Source organism: Lepidochelys kempii, chromosome 17, assembly GCF_965140285.1.
Source record: "Lepidochelys kempii isolate rLepKem1 chromosome 17, rLepKem1.hap1, whole genome shotgun sequence".
NCBI lineage: Eukaryota > Metazoa > Chordata > Testudines > Cheloniidae > Lepidochelys > Lepidochelys kempii.
Genome location: NC_136396.1, coordinates 24,690,598 through 24,711,707, shown reverse-complemented (window position 1 = coordinate 24,711,707; position 21,110 = coordinate 24,690,598). Strand labels below are relative to the sequence as shown.

The window sequence follows — 21,110 nt, the reverse complement described above, 5'->3', positions numbered from 1 at the left end:
AGTGAGATTCCTCAGTGGGAGAAGAGTCTGGGACAGAACAATGGTGATGCTCTCGTTACATGAGGCAAAAGCTCCAAGCTCAGCTCCAAGGGAAAAACCTGCTCTGGCTGAGCTCAGTGAGGAGTGAGAGTCACCCCTGTGCAGAGGGTTAGCACACGGCCTGTGCACTGCTTCCCTCCCATCTAAACTCACACCACTTCAGCACTGCCCATGCCCTGGGCTTGCCCTCTGCCCAGCAGCGAATGCTACCCAACAGACAGCAAACTGCAGACAAAAAGGCAGCATGTTTGCAGAGGAGCAGGAGAGTGCTGGGGGATGGGGGGGGTCACCCCAGCGAAAAGACTAAACTGGCAGCTGGAGCAACTCATTCTGGGGGATGAATCAAAGCACGTCTCTTCATGCGCGGTGTTTTCCACTTCCCCCTGGAGAACGAGGAGAGACATTGTGCTCTATGGACTGAGCCTGTGGAGTGCTCGGCATCGACTGGCACCTGGCAGGCCTGTCTCCCAGGGATGCCAGCAGAAGGGAAGAGGCTGTGGCTCTATGGAGCACTGGACTCTCCCCAGTGGGAGAACCCTGCTGCTGGTTCACGTCCATCCTTTGGTGGAGTGTTGCTCTGACTGGTCACAGATCGTGGCCCCCTTGGGGTGGATCTTCAGACGCATTCAGCGCTGGCCTGGCTCTGCTCCCACTGACGTCGGGAGGAGTTTTCCCACTGACTTCACCGGGCACAGAGAAAGGGCAGCACTGAGCACTGACCAAACTCCCACCCCAGGGGATTTAGTTATTTATTATCTGACATGTGGTCATGCCCAAAGCCCCCGCTCTGGCCAGACCCCATTGTGCTGGACACCGTACAAACCCAGAAGACAGAGACCGTCCCTGCCCCAATGAGCTACAATCGTATAACAGTGCCTGGAGGGGCTTGCTGCTTGTCAGTAGCAAAGCATTGTGAGAGACAGCCCAGGCTGGGGAGAGTTCAGGGGGCACAGTGCTCCCATGGTCCCAGGCTGCACCCCGGGGATCCCGTTACAGTGGCTCTGTGAGCAGGATGAAATACACAGCTTGTTGTACTGAGCAAGATTTGCACTTCATACACTGGTGTAAAGATTTTAAGTGTGGTGGCTAAGGAGAGTCAGGAGGAGGCTACCAGTTTGTTATTTTGGGAAAGGGAAGTAGGGACAGAAAAGCGGAAAATGACTGAAAGAAGTGAAATCTTTGCAAAGTTGGAGTTTTTTAGACTGCAGGTTGCAGAAAAAGAGAGAGAACACCAGAGACTCAGTCTCAGCCCTAAAGAAACTGGCCACGGAGGAGAAGGAAAGAGAATGAGAAGAAAGAGAGAGAGAAAACATGAACTGGACCTGCTAGAGAAGGAGAACCAGAAACCACTGACCCCAACCATTCCTGTCACTCCAAAAATTCACAGTTGGGACCATCTATGGCCTGCATACAACAAGACCAGCTCCTGCATTGCAGCTCGAGGCAACACCACACCAGGAAGAGATGGTGATGTAATGCCTGCCACGGAGTGAATTGTCCAGCAAGTTGCAGCTGAACCAGAGACAAATCCCATTCTAGGGAGCATAGAGAAATATGTCCCGGAGGAGAGCCCAGAGAAGGGGGAGGTAATCTCAGAAACCACTGAGGTGGGTGAGGATTCCTGTGACTCCGTAACACAGGGAAGCAGGGTGCTTCCAGGTATGGTGTGGGCTGAGACTAGCTCCTTTTCAGCAGAAGGCAACATGCCCTCAGGAGCAGGGGCAGGAGAAGTGTTGCCAGTGATTAAGGAAACTACCCCAGTTGTTAGCTGGCAGGGCTTTGCAGATGAACAAGGAATGGATTCCTTCTTGGGGAGCACAGAGAAATGTGTCTTGGAGGGGAATCTAGAGGAGGAAACTGGGGAAGGAACAGTGGGAGTACAGGAATGTCTCCTCATTGGTCACCTGAGAGAGGATGCTCATGACTGAATGGGTGAGTTAGCATCTGATCAGTCTGTGACCCAGGTTTTGAGAAGGAACTGCGTAACTGACTTTCCAGAGGGGAACAGTCACACAGCTGACTTCTCAGGGACAGAGAAAGGGGTGACGGAGGGTACCCCAATCCAGGTCCCAGTTTTTCAGGATGCTATTTCTGATAAGTGTTTGGAAAGTAACTGTGTCTCTTTACATCAAGATGCAGCTCCAACGCCTGTGACAGCAGAGGAGTTGAGACCAGGAAATTGCCAGGTGGTCGTTTGTGAGAATGCAAATGGCCCAATTGACAGAGAGGTGGGTGTCCTTCCCCAGGCTGGTGAGACACAGAAAGCAGCTGTGGGAAAGCTGCTGGGAAAAGGTGAACCTGATCAAAGGGTAAACACACCTAGCCCAGAGAGCATGGATCAAAGCCCTCTAGGGGCAGAGAAGGACTCGGTGCTGGGAGGGGGAAACACAGGGTAACCCTAATAAGGGAGCTGGATTTTTTGCATATGTACAGTCCTGCGGTTGGGAGACAGCTCCTCAAAGGGCCAGTGAATATGCAGGATCCCCCTAAACATCTATCTTGCCAGATCCTGAGGTACCAAAATCCCAAAAACATGATTAAAATAAGAACCCAGGCATAGGGGAACACTGGAGGGAAAGAAAAACCAGTGCCTGATTACATGGGAGAGAGTCAAAGGACACTATGGGTAATGAACAAACCAACGTCAAACCAGACTGTCTGAACAGAGGGCATGGTATCATAATGATACTTGTAAACGCCCATCTGTTATAACAATGTTGGTATTAATTTTAAATCTTGGGGTAAGAATTTTGATACTGATGTTAAAACTTGTGGTAACGCTAGTTCTCAGTTAATACATGTAAACAGATTTAAAGCTTATCACAATAGAGAAACCATAACAAACCTGGTTTGCTGTGTGTGAGGGGGAAACTGAGGCACGCTGCCTCATGGTCTTGATGGCTGGATGCCAAGAGAACTATAACAAGAGAACTGACACAGGGAAGAAAGTTAAGCAGCAGGATACGGACCCTGGACTTCAGGAAAGCAGACTTCGACTCCCTCAGGGAACGGATGGGTAGGATCCCCTGGGGGACTAACATGAAGGGGAAAGGTGTCCAGGAGAGCTGGCTGTATTTCAAGGAATCCCTGTTGAGGTTACAGGGACAAACCATCCCGATGTGTCGAAAGAATAGTAAATATGGCAGGCGACCAGCTTGGCTTAACGGTGAAATCCTAGCGGATCTTAAACATAAAAGAGAAGCTTACAAGAAGTGGAAGGTTGGACATATGACCAGGGAAGAGTATAAAAATATTGCTCAGGCATGTAGGAATGAAATCAGGAGGGCCAAATCGCACCTGGAGCTGCAGCTAGCAAGAGATGTCAAGAGTAACAAGAAGGGTTTCTTCAGGTATGTTGGCAACAAGAAGAAAGCCAAGGAAAGTGTGGGCCCCTTACTGAATGAGGGAGGCAACCTAGTGACAGAGGATGTGGAAAAAGCTAATGTACTCAATGCTTTTTTTGCCTCTGTCTTCACTAACAAGGTCAGCTCCCAGACTGCTGTGCTGGGCATCACAGCATGGGGAGTAGATGGCCAGCCCTCTGTGGAGAAAGAGGTGGTTAGGGACTATTTAGAAAAGCTGGACATGCACAAGTCCATGGGGCCGGACGCGTTGCAACCGAGAGTGCTAAAGGAATTGGCGGCTGTGATTGCAGAGCCATTGGCCATTATCTTTGAAAACTCGTGGCGAACGGGGGAAGTCCTGGATGACTGGAAAAAGCCTAATGTAGTGCCAATCTTTAAAAAAGGGAAGAAGGGACCGAATGGCTAGGCAGCAGTTCTGCGGAAAAGGACCTAGGGGTGACAGTGGACGAGAAGTTGGATATGAGTCAACAGTGTGCCCTTGTTGCCAAGAAGGGCAATGGCATTTTGGGATGTATAAGTAGGGGCATAGCGAGCAGATCGAGGGACGTGATTGTCCCCCTCTATTCGACATTGGTGAGGCCTCATCTGGAGTACTGTGTCCAGTTTTGGGCCCCACATTACAAGAAGGATGTGCATAAATTGGAGAGGGTCCAGTGAAGGGCAACAAAAATGATTAGGGGTCTGGAACACATGACTTATGAGGAGAGGCTGAGGGAACTGGGATTGTTTAGTCTGCAGAAGAGAAGAATGAGGGGGGATTTGATAGCTGCTTTCAACTACCTGAGATGTGGTTCCAGAGAGGATGGTTCTAGACTATTCTCAGTGGTAGAAGAGGACAGGACAAGGAGTAATGGTCTCAAGTTGCAGTGGGGGAGGTTTAGGTTGAATATTAGGAAAAACTTTTTCACTATGAGGGTGGTGAAACACTGGAATGTGTTACCTAGGGAGGTGGTAGAATCTCCTTCCTTAGAAGTTTTTAAGGTCAGGCTTGACAAAGCCCTGGCTGGGATGATTTAATTGGGGATTGGTCCTGCTTTGAGCAGGGGGTTGGACTAGATGACCTCCTGAGGTCCCTTCCAACGCTGATATTCTATGATTCTATGATTCTACGATAACACAAACTGCCTTCAAGTTAGTCAGTGATTAAATCCTCTTGCAGTAAACTAAGGAGGGGAGGTGTGACATTCTGTACCTTGGAGGAGCACCCTGTAATCCTCCATGTTCCTTATTTTTAGACAATTGTGATATTACATATAAAGCAGGCCTTGTAAGGCATCAGGGGAAAGGTTATGATCTACTGAAAGTCATTTCTCTATCCATAGATGTGTATCATTAAGGCACATGATGTTATACAAAAAGAAAAGGAGTACTTGTGGCACCTTAGAGACTAACCAATTTATTTGAGCATAAGCTTTCGTGTATGTGTATGATACATAGCTTATCTAAAGTGATCACTCTCCTTACAATGTGTATGATACATCATACACATTGTAAGGAGAGTGATCACTTTAGATAAGCTATTACCAGCAGGAGAGTGGGGTGGGAGGAGGTATTTTTTCATGCTTTGTGTGTATATAAAAAGATCTTCTACACTTTCCACAGTATGCATCCGATGAAGTGAGCTGTAGCTCACGAAAGCTTATGCTCAAATAAATTGGTTAGTCTCTAAGGTGCCACAAGTCCCCCTTTTCTTTTTGCGAATACAGACTAACACGGCTGTTACTCTGAAACCTGTCATGATATTATGAGAATTGTGTTGTATGGTTGTCACTAAAACATGCTGCAAGTTGAGGAATCAGCCAGATATTAGCTCCCCAGAGGCAATTGCAAGGAAAGTGACCAGCGTGTTATAAGAAAGGGCTTATATGCTATTTTATATGAATGTTTAATAAGTTTGTTCTTATAACTTAGCATAAGTTACTAGCTTAGCATAAGTGATTAAAGTAGTTGAAGCCTTAGGCCAAGGTCAAGCTGACCTGAGAGGAAGGCTGAAAAAGCAGCTGAAAAACCAGTTGAAACTGCCCGTTATCACTGAAGATAAGGAAGAATGCAAGGAGTAGGACTGACTGTCTCCCGGAGCAAATTCTGTGGGATCTTAGAGTCGAATCAAGCACCGAGAGTGGTATGGAAAGGGCTAATTGTTTTTTTTCCCTAACACAGCGCCCGGGCAGGGTGTGAAACAGCCCATCCACAACCATTGTCCAGCAAGGGAGCTACAATGCAGTAACTCACCTGCATGAGGCGATACCAGGGAAATTGCTCAACCTTGCCTGGAGACTCAGCAATGCCCCCTAGACATGCCTGGATTTGTGTTCTACAAGCACATGGACTGGGGGTATAAAATTGAACACAGGGGGGCCATGCTTGGCCTTTCTACTTCACCCATCTACACTGCAAGCAATAAGGACACTCTGAAGCCTCCAGCTGAGGGGACTGGCCCAGATTTCAAGGGTGAAATCTGTGTACTATGAACTGCAATATCCAGTGTGGTGAGAAAAACTGCTTAGTCTAGTTGTTGCCCAGTCTAACAGGGTTGAGAGACTGCGTGCTTATATTTTATTTCTTTTGGTAACTCTGACTTTTTGTCTATCACTTAATATCACTTAAAATCTATCTTTTGTAGTCAATAAATTTGATTTACTGTTTATCTTTACCAGTGAGTCTGTATGAAGCGTGTGGCAAATCTGCTCAAGTTCTGCAAAGGCTGGTGTATGTCCACCTTCCATTGACAAAGTGGTGAACCAATTAATAAATCTGCAGTGCTCATCTGGAGCAGTGCAAGACGGTATATTCCTGAGGTACAAGGCTAGGAGCTGGTGCCTTCTCTGTGTGATTCATGAGTGGCTCTGGGAGCATTCAGGCAATCTAGCTGGGTGTGGGGCTCCACACGCTGTTGTGCTGAGTGATCACAGCACCTGGAGGGGCTTGCTGCTTTTCACTAGCAAAGCATAGTGAGAGACAGCCCAGCCTGGGGAGAGTTAAGGGGGCACAGTGGTCCCACGGTCCCAGACCGCACCCCATGGAACCCATGACAGTTCACACGCTGTACTGTGGCCAAATAAAGCCTCCTGTTGCTACCCCACAGCCTACAATTGGGCAGCACAGGGCATGAGGGAAAGCTCTGGTTAGCTACATAGGGCATGTGATATTTTTTGTGTTACTGGATTGGATGACTTATGTAACTAGTCATAACCCCAACATGGACCTCAATACCTGGTATTGACCCTCAGCCCGATTCCTGACTCTGTCCCTGACCCTTGGCTTGACTGCTGACTTGGACCTCAGCTTGTTCTTGACACGGATACTTGCTCTGACCCCTTGCTTCAGTTCCTGGCTCCCAAGCTGTTGCCACTAGTCCTGCCTACCTCCACCCTGGATCCTGAGAGTTTGCCTGGACCCCCACATAACCCATGGAGAAGGCCGGCCTGGTGGGGACATGGAGGCAGCGGGACACCCTTTACCCGGCATGTCCCACCAGGCACTAGACTTTCCTGAATGGGTTGATAACCCCCAGGAGGAACTTCCCCCATTGTGAACACAAGTGGTGCAGCTCTCATCTGAGAACCAGGCTCTGCAGGTGCAGATCACCCAGCTACTACGAGAGCAGGCTGCCCAGGGTTGGGACGAGAACACTGCGCTCTGAGCATGCGGTGCAGCCGCTCACCTGGACCCCAGACTGACACTCCCCCTCCCAGAGCACTTCAGCAGAGTCTGCCAAAACTTCAGCAGGTTCCTTAACCAATGTTATCTGCTCCACTCCCCACGTCTACCCCACAGACCAGGCCAAAGTAGGACTCATAACTACTCTCCTCTCGAGGGAAGCGCTGGATTGGGCTTTGCCTCTACTAGAATGACAGAGCCTGACACTGTCATACTGGGAAACCTTCTCCCAGGCCTTCTCTTCTATTTTTGATGACCCCCATCATGCTTGGTTGGCTGAGGTGGCCTGCAAAAACTACAGCAAGGGCAGGGACCACTCGCCTCCTCGGCCACCCACTGTAGGTGGCTTCTCTCCAATACAGAGTGGAACAAAGTGGCCCAGCTCCACCAATTCTGGTGAGGATCATGCAAAAAGACCAAAGATGAGCTAGCTCACGTGGAAATGCTGACCCGTCTAGATGACTTAGCTGGCCTCACCATATGCACTGACAACAAGTTGCATGAGCAGAGTGAAGAAAGGAAGGGGACTGCGTTGCCTCCTAGCTGGTGGCCCCAAGTACCCATCTCCAAGCTGGTCCCAGAAACCAAGCAAATTGGTGCAGCCCATCATCACGTGACCCCGAAGGAAAGGGAGCACCACCCAGTATTTCTACTGTGGAGAGTCCGGCCATACTCTCACCAGCTGTCCCTTGCAGGCTCTCACACAGAAAAAGACAGGAATGACCAAACACAGGCCTGGAGATGTGTGCCAGCATGGGTGGGCCCTGGGTTATACATCTCACTGGCTGCCCACATATTACCAAACCACATCCAAGGCACCGTAAGCCCTTGCCGTACTTGCAAATCCAGGTTTTTGTGCACATCCCAGGGAAGCCCCAAACAAATTCCCCACAGTGGCGCTCGTGGACTCCAGGGCTATGGTCACTTTTATAGACGCCGATATGGCACAAGCCTTGGGCATCCTGGGGCAGCAAAAAACAGCCCCCAACCTCATAGAGACTATATATGGCTCACACCTGTCCTGGACCAGTAACTCTGGAAACTGTGCCCCTGGAAGTTGTTATCCAGGACCATGAAGAAATCCTGTGGTTCAGAATGATTGGCTCGCTCCACTTCCCCATAATTTTCAGCACCTTATGGCTGGCCACTCATGACCTGCATGTCCTTTGGCATGAGCAGAATGTCAGTTTCTGCTCTGAATTCAGTTTGCCTGAGTGGACCAACAGACGAGTCTTGACTTCAAGATACACTTGTCCAGGCCAAATCCAGGTCGCCCTAGAGGTGCCCTCAGGCCCAGGGTGTGGCCCAGCTGTGTTCTATCATCCAAGCTGACTCCTGCTCTTCCTGCTAAGTGCCATGACTATGCGGATGTTTTTGAGAAGAACGCGGATGTCCTACCACTGCACTGTGACAACTGAGCTGCAACCTGGGGCCAAGACACCTTTTGGTCGCATCTTTGACATGTCAGAGCTGGAGATAGCCACCCTGTGATCCTATGTCCAGGAGAACCTAGCCCAGGGGATTATCCATCCCTCCATCTCCCTTGCTGGGGCCCCAGTTCTTCTTGTGCACAGATTACTGGGCCCTCAACCAGGTAAACCATCAGAAACCAGTATCCTCTCCCACTCATTTCGGAATTGTAGGACTGCGTATGATCAACCCAGATATTTACCAAGCTCAGTCAGCGAGACGCCTACAACCTGGTGCAGATCCGTGCAGGGGATGAGTGGAAAACAGACTTTTGAACCTGCTCTGGCAGCTACAAATGCCATTTGGTTTTACAAACGCTCCAGCAACATTCTAGCACTTTGTGAACAAGGTATTTTGTGACATCCTAGATCACTATGTCTTAGTCTACCTTGATGAAATATTTGTCTTGTCGGAAAGCCACGAGCAGTACATTCAACATGTCCAGTCAGTTCTGGATCAATTCTGCTGACATGATCTAAATGCACAGCTCCAAGTGCACCTTTGATCAGCACTCCATGGAGTTCTTAGGTTACATCTTGTCCCCTGAGGGCCTTCGAATGGATCCTGGAAAGGTGAATGCTGTTCAGTCCTGGGCAGTCCCCAGAACATCAAGGAGCTGCAACACTTCCTGGGTTTGCTAATTTTTATAGGCACTTCTTCATTCCTGGATTCTCAGACTGAATAGCCCTATTGACAGAACTTCTCTGCAAACACGGCTCCTTCACCTGGTCTCCAGAGACTCAACAGGTGTTCAATCAACTCAAGATGGCCTTCACCAGTGCTCTAAACCCGATCCATTCCAACCACACATGCGCCTTTGTCCTTGAGACTGATATATCTAATGAAGCAATTGGGTTAACATTTTCCCAAAGATATGGGCCCCCAACAGCAATTGCTTCCCTGTGCCTATTACTCCCAGAAACTCATTCTGGCAGAATAAAATCATTAGATTTTAAATAAGGAACTTCCAGCAATCAAGGCTGCCTTTGATGAATGGTGCCACTGCCTTGAAGGTGCCTGATACAGGTTTACACAGATCATAAAAACTCAGAGTATCCCCACAGAGCAAAGGCACTCAGCCAAAGACAGCTTTGATAGGCCCTGTTCTTCACAGGCTTTAATTTTACCATCACCTATCACCCAGACCAAGGCAGCTGACATCCAGTGTTTCATATATCTCTATTAATGCCATACATCCCAACCCCTTTGTGCATCAAACACAACCACCTCCCCACCAGTGCAGGTCCAGGGTCATAATGAACATGTGATTCACAAAACACTGGATTCTAAAATGAAACGTGTCTCTTTCAGGTATCTAATTGACTGGGAAGGCTATGGCCCTGAGGAGTGATCCTGGGAGGCAGTGTCCCAGCTCCCAACCTCATGGCGGCCTTCCATGCAGACCACTCAGACAAACCTGGCCCAGCAGGAAGCACCCATAGAGGGTGGGAGATAATGTAAGGATCGGTGGCACTGAAGGGCTACCAGGCAACCAACAGCCTCACACGGCCAACTGGTGGCAGCTGTAACCTGGCCACTCCCTGCAACCTGTGATCTGCAGAGATGGCATACCACAGGAAGTTCCACCCTAAGTGATCTGACTGACAGTTGTCTTGGTGATCCCTGATTGGCTCCTTGATCCAAAATAAGCCCATGGAGCGTGCCAAGAAGCGTCCAGTTAACAATGTGGATCCTGGCTTGCTGCCACAACTGCCCTGCTTCTCTGTTCCTGAACTCTTAGTACTGACCTCAGCTCCGACTTGGATTCTGAGTCCCGATCAACCCCTGGAACTCCAACATGGACCCCGATACCTGGTATTGACCTTCAGCCCGATTCCTGACTTCATCCTTGACCCTTGGCTTGACTCGTGACAGGGATCCTGGCTCTGACCCTGGGCTTCAGTTCCTGGCTCCCAAACTCCTGCCACGACTCCTGCCTGTTTCCACCCTGGATCCTGACAGCTCCTTCTAGTAATCCAACTAGCACCATCATATGTTACTGAATCAGTCTGGATCTGGGCTTTGGGCACATGGAGACCTGAATAGGGGTGCCTCACTGAATCTGGGAATACGTTTTGCAGCATGAACAGCTCCACGTGGACGAGAAGAGGGGGCTGCAGCAGTCTTTGGTTTTAGACTTGAAAGGAATTTTGGCTTCTTCAGTTCATGCCCACTCCACAATTATCTTCAGTTGTTCAGAGGAGCCAATAAAGCAGCAAAGGTCTGTATGTATCTATGGTATCAACCTTCCATCTCCAAGCAGCATTAGGTCTCCTTCAGATTTCAGGGAGGGAAGTGAGGTTGGAATGACTGTGTAGTTTTGGTCATCTCTGGCACCTGCTCCTGACCCTGCACCCAATTGTAGCTGGACTTCCTTCTGGCAGAAGAGATTGAGATCACCTCAAGTATTCCAAGAGCTGCTATTCTGAGAATCGAGGAAGACTCCAACAGAGATTAAACAATTCCCTCTCTTTGAGATGCTCAGGGCCTGGGGTTCATGCTCAGCATTGTAGATCAGGAGACCTGGCTTTTATTCCTAGTTGGGAACAGAGTTATGGTGTGACTTTAGCTCCCTTTGTCTCAGCTGCCAGATGGGGATGACAATCCCAAGTGCCGTGTTTGTACAGTCTGCGAGACCCAAGCATGGAGGATGCTGTATTGAGCAAGGGCAACTATCATAGTGCCAGGGCCTCTGCTGGAGTGGATCAGCACAGCTCCACTGCCTACAACAGGGTTACATCAGTTTACACCCCCTGAGAATATGGCCCAAAATACATATAAATCACTACATGCACACATGATCACTGACACCTTTAGGACCCCAAAGCAACCCCCTGAATCAGTACAGTTCACGTGGAATGACAGAGGCAGGCTTCTTCCTGATCACAACATCTAGTGTGCTGGGCATGGACCTGTGATTTATGCCATGGAAGCCGGCCCAAGAACCGGTGATCCTCCTTTTTACACACAAGAAACGGGGCCACCCGCAGTAATGGGAACGGCTCACCAGCGTCACCGCTGTTTTACTACTCAACGGCCTTCCCAAGTGACTGACAAGCCTGTGTCTTCCTCCCAGGCAGAGCTCCTCAATGGTCCGTACAGACGTATCAGTGCAGGCTGAGGGCTGAAAACAGGAAGCCCCTACCTCTTGTGGCCTAGACACTGAGTGGGATGCTAGGACCAGAAGTTTATCACCACATCTGGGATATCAACGGTGTTGGTAGTATAGCCTGTTCCAGCTCTCAGGGATTTGGGAAGAGGTTGCTAGCCAAAAACACATTAGCAGCATTCACTTGTTTTAGGGGGCTGGACTCCTCTTCCACACCATAATAGAGGCTCAAATTAAACATGTATCCCAAATTAAAAAACATAGCAAGAGGAGCAAAAAAGTGCCACCGTGGCTGAACACGAAAGTAAAAAAGGCAGAGAGAGGCCAAAAGGCATCCTTACAAACTGGAAGTGAAAATCCTAGTGAGGAAAACAGAAAGGAGCATAAACTCTGGCAAGTCAAGTGTCAAAGTATAACTAGGCAGGCCAAAAAAGAATCTGAAGAGCAACTAGCAAAAGACTCAAAAGCTAACTGCAAATAAATTTTTCAGTGCACCAGAAGCAGGAAGTCTGCCAAACAATCAGTGGGGCCACTGGATGATCAAGGTGCTAAAGGAGCACTTAAGGAAGATAAGGTTGTTGGAGAAGCTATATGAATTCTTTGTTTCATATACTGCAGGGGCTGTAAAGGAGATTCCCACACCTGAGCCATTCTTTTTAGGTGACAAATCTGAGCAACTGTCCCAGACTGAGGTGTCAAGAGAGGAGATTTTGGAACAAATTGATAAATTAAATAATAATAAGTCACCAGGACCAGATGGTATCACCCAAAAGTTCTCAAGGAACTCAAATGCAAAACTGTAGAACCACTAACCACCTACTAGATCTCTATCAAGCGTTCTTACAACTACAATACCCACCTGCTGAGGTGAAGAAACAAATTGACAGAGCCAGAAGAGTACCCAGAAGTCACCTACTACAGGACAGGCCCAACAAAGAAAATAACAGAACGCCACTAGCCATCACCTTCAGCCCCCAACTAAAACCTGTCCAACGCACCATCAAGGATCTACAACCTATCCTGAAGGACGACACATCACTCTCACAGATCTTGGGAGACAGGCCAGTCCTTGCTTACAGACAGCCCCCCAACCTGAAGCAAATACTCACCAGCAACCACATACCACACAACAAAAACACTAACCCAGGAACCGATCCTTGCAACAAAGACAGTTGCCAACTGTGCCCACATATCTATTCAGGGGACACCATCATAGGGCCTAATCACATCAGCCACACTATCAGAGGCTCATTCACCTGCACATCTACCAATGTGATATATGCCATCATGTGCCAGCAATGCCCCTCTGCCATGTACATTGGTCAAACTGGACAGTCTCTACGTAAAAGAATAAATGGACACAAATCAGATGTCAAGAATTATAACATTCATACACCAGTCGGAGAACACTTCAATCTCTTTGGTCACTCGATTACAGACCTAAAAGTTGCAATTCTTCAAAAAAACCCAAAAACCTTCAAAAACAGACTCTAACAAGAGACCGCTGAATTGGAATTAATTTGCAAACTGGATACAATTAATTTAGGCTTGAATAAAGACTGGGAGTGGATGGGTCATTACACAAAGTAAAACTATTTCCCCATGTTTAGTCCCCCCCATTGTTCCTCAGACGTTCTTGTCAACTGTTGGAAATGGCCCACCTTGATTATCACTACAAAATGTCCCTCCCACCCCGCTCTCCTGCTGGTAATAGCTCACCTTACCTGATCACTTTCGTTACAGTCTGTATGGTCACACCCATTGTTTCCTGTTCTCTGTGTATATAAATCTCTCCACTGTATTTTCCACTGAATGCATCCGATGAAGTAAGCCGTAGCTCACGAAAACTTATGCTCAAATAAATTTGTTAGTCTCTAAGGTGCCACAAGTCTTCCTTTTCTTTTTACTAACTGGTATGTAACCTGTCGCTTAAATCAGGCTCTGTCCCAGATGACTGGAGGATAGCTAATGTGACACCAATTTTTTAAAAAGGCTCCAGAGGTGATCCTGGCAATCACAGGCCGGTAAGCCTAACTTAAAAGTACCAGGCAAATTGGTTTAAACTGTAGTAAAGAACAGAACGATCAAACACATAGATGAACATGATTTGTTGGGGGAAAGAGTCAACACAGCTTTTGCAAAGGGAACTCATGCCTCACCAATCTGCTACAATTCTTTGAAGGGCTCAACACTCATGGAGAAGGGTGAACCAGTGAATATAGTGTACCTGGACTTTCAGAAAGCCTTTGACAAGTTCTCTCACCAAAAGCTTTTAAGCGAAGTAAGCAGTCATGGGATAAGGGGGAAGGTCCTCTCATGGATCAGTAACTGGTTAAAAGATAGAAAATGAAGGATAGGAATAAATGGACAGTTTTCAGAATGGAGAGAGGTAAATAGTGATGTCCCCCAGGGGCCTGTCCTGGAACCAGTGCTGTTCAACGTATTAGTAAATGGTCTGGGAAAAGGGGTAGACAGGGAGGTGGCAAAATTTGCAGATGATACAAAATTACTCAAGATAGTCAAGTCCAAAGCAGACTGCGAAGAGCTACAAAAGGATCTCACAAAACTGGATAACTGGGCAACAAAATGGCAGTTGAAATTCAGTGTTTAAAATGCAAAGTAGTGCACATTGGAAAACATAATCCCCACTATATATCCAAAATGATGGAATCTAAATTAGCTTTTACCCCTCAAGAAATCTTAGAGTCATTGTGCTCTGAAAACATCCACTCAATGTGCAGAAGCAGTCAAAAAAGCTAGTAGAATGTTAGGAACCATTAGGAAAGGGATAAATAATACGACAGAAAATATCATAATGCCACTATATAAATACTGCATGCAGTTCTGTTCGCCCCATGTCAAAAAAAGGTATATTAAAATTGGAAAAGATACAGAGAAGGGCAACAAAATTGATTAAGGGTCTGGAACAGCTTCCATATGAGGAGAGATTAAAATGACTGGGACTTGTCAGCTTGGAAAAGAGACAACTAAGGGGGGATATGACAGGTCTATAAAATCATGACTGGTGTGGCAAAAGTGAATAGGGAAGTGTTATTTACTCCTTCTCATAACACAAGAACCAGGGTTCACCCAATGAAGTTAATAGACAGCAGTTTTAAAACAAACATAAGGAAGTACTTCTTCACACAACACACAGTCAGCCTGTGGAATTCATTGTTAGGTGATGTTATGAAGGCCAAAAGTAATACTGGGTTCAAAAAAGAACTAGTTAAATTCATGGAGGATAGATCCATCAATGGCTATTAGCTAAGATGGTCAGGGATGAAACCCCATGCTCTGGGTGTCCCTAGACTCTGACTGCCAGAAGCTGGAAATGCGAGACAGGGGATGGATCACTTGATGATTACCTGTTCTGTTCATTCCCTCTGAAGCACCTGGCATTGGCCACTGTCATGATCCTGGGCTAGATGGACCTTTGGTCTGACCCAGTATGACTGTTCTTATGCTCTTACCCATGGGAAGAGATAGTAGCAATACTCATGTCCAAGAGGAACCCTGTAGGTTCTAGGATGCTCCTCTATCTTGGGGCTTTCTACAGCAGCTATCACCACTGCATCTGAGCGCTACATGGAGTCTTTTGCCCCCTCCCTTCTCTGGTTATGATCTGAAGGCCAGATACGGTGATGAAGTGTTAGCCAGCTGCTAGTGGAAATGTGGCACAGAGATAGGCACATGCCACGACCCACCATGGAGGCTGGACAAATGCATTGTCCTTGCTGGGGGGTGAGGATTGACTAATAGGTTCCTCGATCATTCAAGAATGTGTGTGAGAGAGCGCACCTCGGATCCATCAGGCTCATTGTACATGAGCCCTAGCGTACCCCACCAGCTGCGGCAGACTGAGTTTGCTACAACTGAGTGGGAAAGGAACTTGTCCTTTTTCAGTCTGGTGTTAACTGATACTTCCACTGTGGCAGTTTATGGCAGCCACACTCGGAGCTCCCCGAACTCTCCTTATCTCTCTCCTCCCTGAGAGCCTGAACAGCTAATCTGTTAGAAAGCTGCAGTCCTTTACCACCCGAGCCCCAGAGCCGACGCACTTGAAACAGCCGCTCTTGGCTCACTGTTTCGGTGTGTCCTACGACCGTACCACTTCACTTTCAGATATGGTAGGGCTCCACCCGTATGTCCAAACTAAACTCCTTGGTCGTATGCTGCTGTTGGATTCCCTCAAGACAGCAGCTCCCTATTATAATCCTGGAATGAAAGGCCATTGAATGTTGGCTGAGATTCTCAAGTGTATTTAGGCGCCGAATGCCCATTGATTTCAAGGGGAGTTAGTTGATTAACCCCATTGAAATCAGTTAGGTACCTAAATATCACTGAGGATCTGAGCCACTGGGACTGAATTCTAATCCCTATTCTGGTGTCTGACCATCAGGCCTTTGCTGTACTCCACCTTTAAGCACAGAACCTCGGTATGGCCAGAATTTCCTGCTCTGCCAGTTGTCTGAAGACTAGAAATTGTTCCCACAGCTCAGTAATGCAGGAGGCTTAGCTCAGGAGAGGCCGCGCTGTGCTGGGCTCAGCAGGGTAAGTGCCTGTGGCTGCCTTTGGTGGAATGGTCCATCTCCTGGCCACTGTTTAGGGCTATGGTTCTCTTCAATGCCTCCTGTGTCCACTTGGCCCAGAACTGGAGCTCTGGCCGAGCTGTCTCCAGAGCCACCACGGGGGTGCTCACAGACTGCATGCTTTAGCAGTAGTAGGGCTGCACAAGAAGGAATGCCTTCCCAACAGCACTGGTCACTGAGTACCATTCACAATGCCAGCCTGTTAGAGTACTGCATGCCCACTGGCGATTCTGGCTGCAGAGCCACCATGACTGATGATGATGCCCAAGAAAGGAAGAGACCAGCTTGACTCTCAGACGCCAGGCAGAGTCTGAAAAGAGACCGTCATAGTAACTGAGCCCTGCTGGATTGGAAATGACTGGGGCATAACAAACCATTGGCCTAGCATGCCGTTTCACATGGTCACTTTCTGGAGTAGATATGGATGAGACCAATACAGGATTTGATACAACAAAATACTTTTTATGAACTAATGCAGGTAGAACAGACACACAGGGCCAGCTGCGGCCTGTGACAGCAGATCAGAGCAGCACTCCACCAAAGGACAGCCGTGAACCAGCATGAGGGAAGGGATCTGGGGAGAATCCAGTGCTCCAGAAAGCCACAGCAGCTCCTGGCCTGCTGGAGTCCTTGGGAGACAGCACTTCCTGGTGTCATCCGATGCCGAGGAATCAGCGGGGTCACTCCATAGAGCAGTCGCTGCAGCACAGTCCCAAGGTGGAGGACTCTCTCCTTCTTCCCCAAGGGGATGCCGCAAAACACCGTACACGAAGAGATGAGCTTAGATTCATCGCCATGAATGAGCCATTAGAGCTGCCATTTTAGCCTGCTACCTGGGTGTCACCATCCACTCAAGCTATGGGCAGACAGCTCCTTACATGGCCGACCTGCCCTCTACTGTGCTGGCCTAACTCAGGAGTCGCTCTGCTGAAGTCACTGGAGTTACACCAGGGTGAGAGGAGAAGCAGCAGTAGGGACCGGAGCCACAGCTGGTGTAAACTGCACTTATTCTCTGATCGCAACACGGGTACGGAGCTTTTCCCCAGCGGAGGTTCTAGCCCTAGAGCTCAGTGCATATGTGGGGGCACTGCAGACAATGAGCAGCAGATACATGGGCAGAGGGCCTGGCTCTCCTCTGCCCTGCGCCCTAGGCCACCACCTACTCCTAGGCAAAACGCGACCAGAGGAGAAGCCAGAGCACCGTGCACCTCGGTGAGTGACTCCACAGAGAGCTCTCCCTCCCTGCCGGAGCACTATCAGAGCAACCTGTGCTCCCAGCCCTGTGCTGGCCACAGAGCTGCCCCTTGGCTTCCAGGCTGTGCACGTGGGGGAGGAGTTCACCCTGGCACTGCGGCCATGTTGTGCCAGCTACACATGGGGTTGTACGTCCCGCCCAGGCAATACTGCTGGCAGAGGCACCTTCTGGGCTCGCTCGGAGCTAACTGTCCTGGCTCCAGGGGTAGCCTGGGGCGAAGGGGCTTGTCGGGGTGGGAAGTGGCATGGCTGGGATGTTCCAATGATCTGGCTGGTGCCTGGCTGCTGCAAGGCCCATCTGGCAGGGATGCTCGAACCAGCCCCCAGCAGCCACAGGATTGAGTGCTTCAGGACCACCCCCCGGGGCTCTGCACAACACGGAGATGAAAGTGACCCATGGTTTTCCTGCACAGTGTCTATCATTGTGGCTCAGTGTGCAGGGTGGGGCGGCCTCACCCCGCACTCCTGCTGCCCACACACCGGTATCATGCCACGTTCCTTGCCCAGCCATGGGCTAACCCCCAAAGGGAGAGGCTGTCAGGGATAGATGGTCTCCTCTAGCTCCTGTCCTTGACCTGCCTCTCCCAGGCCCATTCCTGGATGTGGGCACCATGGCTCTGTTCCCCCAGACTTCCCCATGCAGAGCTCAGTGCAGAGGCTGAAGACCCTGCTCGTGACTCCCAAGGTTCTTGGCAGGGGGGGCACTTGTGTCTGGCTCCGTCCTGCTGCTCCTGTGCCCACTCCTCCCGTACCCCCACAGGCCCTGTGTCTGCTTCCCCCATAGCCCCACAGGCCCTGTGCCCTCTCCTCCCGTACCTCCACAGGCCCTGTGCCCGCTTCCCCCATAGCCCCACAGGCCCTGTGCCCTCTCCTCCCGTACCCCCACAGGCCCTGTGCCCTTTCCTCCCGTATCCCCACAGGCCCTGTGCCCACTCCTCCCGTACCCCCACAGGCCCTGTGTCTGCTTCTCCCATAGCCCCACAGGCCCTGTGCCCTCTCCTCCCGTACCCCCACAGGCCCTGTGTCTGCTTCCCCCATAGCCCCACAGGCCCTGTGCCCGCTCCTCCCGTACCCCCACAGGCCCTGTGCCCGCTTCCCCCATAGCCCCACAGGCCCTGTGCCCTCTCCTCCCGTACCCCCACAGGCCCTGTGCCCGCTCCTCCCGTACCCCCACAGGCCCTGTGCCCACTCCCCCATAGCCCCACAGGCCCTGTGCCCGCTCCTCCCGTACCCCCACAGGCCCTGTGCCCTCTCCTCCCGTACCCCCACAGGCCCTGTGCCCGCTTCCCCCATAGCCCCACAGGCCCTGTGCCCGCTTCCCCCATAGCCCCACAGGCCCTGTGCCCACTCCCCCCGTACTTGCGGTTCCTCTCTTTCACCACCATGCGGGTCATGCTCTGGATGCACTGCGCCCGGTAGTTCTCATAGTGGGTCTCTCGTGTCACATCCTTGAGGTCCTGCATGTGGGTCTTCACCAGCATGGTACGCAGTTTCACAAAGTCACAGTGCGCAGGGTTCTCCACTGCAGGGGAGGGGCCTGGCTTAGATGGGCAGATTAGGGGACACCCAGCAAAGCAGGGCCTCCCCGACATGGGTTGGGGAGCTGAGGGCTGAGGGAACAAATGACCCTGTACTGCAGAAAGGCAGAGCACTGCTTTGAGTTGGCCTGGCTCCATAGTTGCATGAGGGGACAATGAGGGCTAAGGAGGGCCCTGCTGCAGGCCGGGGACGTCGCCCTGGCCTCCCCCAAATCACATGGAGGTGGGGCAGCACCTTAGTGCCCCCCGAGTACCCCCATTGAGATCGCCAGCCAGGACCTGTCTGGTGTGAGTGCCATGGCCCTGCCTGCTGAGACTGGCAGCAGTCCCCGTCCATGAGCACCACTGCCCTGGGGGTGGAGTGATCAATGGCTCCATGTCTAGCTCGCAGCCGGTATCAAGTGGAGTGCCCCAGGGGTCGGTCCTGGGGCCGGTTTTGTTCAATCTCTTCATAAATGATCTGGAGGATGGTGTGGATTGCACCCTCAGCAAGTTTGCAGATGACACTAAACTGGGAGGAGTGGTAGATACACTGGAGGGTAGGGATAGGATACAGAGGGACCTAGACAAATTGGAGGATTGGGCCAAAAGAAATCTGATGAGGTTCAACAAGGACAAGTGCAGAGTCCTGCACTTAGGACGGAAGAATCCCATGCACCGCTACAGACTAGGGACCCAATGGCTCGGCAGCAGTTCTGCAGAAAAGGTTCTAGGGGTTACAGTGGACGAGAAGTTGGATATGAGTCAACAGTGTGCCCTTGTTGCCAAGAAAGCCAATGGCATTTTGGGATGTATAAGTAGGGGCACTGACAGCAGATCAAGGGATGTGATCGTTCCCCTCTATTAGACATTGGTGAGGCCTCTTCTGGAGTATGGTGTCCAGTTTTGGGCCCCACACTACAAGAAGGATGTGGAAAAATTGGAAAGAGTCCAGCGGAGGGCAACAAAAATGATTAGGGGACTGGAACACATGACTTATGAGGAGAGGCTGAGGGAACTGGGTTTGTTTAGTCTACAGAAGAGAAGAATGAGGGGGGGATTTGATAGCTGCTTTCAACTACCTGAAAGGGGGTTCCAAAGAGGATGGCTCTAGACTGTTCTCAGCGGTAGCAGATGACAGAACAAGGAGGAATGGTCTCAAGTTGCAGTGGGGGAGGTTTAAGTTGGATATTAGGAAAAACTTTTTCACTAGGAGGGTGGTGAAACACTGGAATGCGTTACCTAGGGCGGTGGTGGAATCTCCTTCCCTAGAAGTTTTTAAGGTCAGGCTTGACAAAGCCCTGGCTGGGATGATTTAGTCGGGGATCGGTCCTGCTTTGATCAGGGGGTTGGACTAGATGACCTCCTGAGGTCCCTTCCAACCCTGATATTCTATTATTCTATTCTATGATTCTATGGAGGTGGGCGCAGGAACATGGAGGAGGATGTGGTCCCTGAGCCACTGAGCTACAAGCCAAACCCGCCTTACCTTCCACGATGCCCCAGGGATACAGTCGCCCACGGACTCGCCTTCCTTTGGCCTCCACAACTGTGTTGCTGCCGATCACAGCGAAAGGAATGCTCTCCTGGAACAGAGCCATGGGGTTACTCCTGGCCATGGCCTCCCCTATCCCCGGTGCCCTGGGACCCCATGGTCCATCTGCACTGGAGTGGGTAGTGTCATTCCCCATGTGGGCAGACACACCCGCAGTAGCTTGCTCACTGCACGGGTGTAGCTCTGGCTGCACAGGTGATGGGGCAGGCTGGCTGCCCTGAGAACAATCCCATTGGAGCTCCTACACAGGCTAGCGTGGGTGAGTCCACCTAAGTGTAAGTTACACGGCCAGCTCCAGTGTAGATGCACCCTCTATTTGCTCTGCAGTCCAGCTAACAAGCCTGGCATGGGAGTGCAAGTAGCTTTCCATTACTGGCACTCCTTCCCCTCGAGATCAGCACTCAGGGTAGGAGCGGGGCCAGCGGGAGAGAAAGTGGAGCAGTGAGAGAGATGGGCTGGAAGAGAGAAGCCAGCTGCAAAGGGTCACACAAGGTTGGTGGTACCAGGTATGCCCCACTGAACAGGAGCTGGAGCACCCCAGAGCAATGG

At 50.2% G+C, this 21,110-nt stretch overlaps 1 protein-coding gene across 9 annotated transcripts in view; it reads right to left on the bottom strand.

Annotated features, from left to right (window-relative positions):
• Positions 1-21,110, bottom strand: part of SEPTIN4 (septin 4) — a 74,677-nt gene that overhangs the window by 6,942 nt on the left and 46,625 nt on the right. For 5 of the 9 annotated variants that reach the window (XM_073315307.2, XM_073315308.2, XM_073315305.2 and 2 more), the window contains 2 exons: positions 20,496-20,592; positions 18,849-19,011 (listed from right to left, as the gene is read on the bottom strand). The exons of 2 other annotated variants lie outside the window; for them this stretch is intronic. In XM_073315307.2, coding sequence (XP_073171408.1) covers positions 18,849-19,011; positions 20,496-20,592 — 260 coding nt within the window. Of the gene's footprint in view, positions 1-16,676; positions 16,968-18,848; positions 19,012-20,495; positions 20,593-21,110 lie in introns of those variants that run through there. 2 more of the 9 variants (XM_078849216.1, XR_013634776.1) reach the window with 2 other exon arrangements.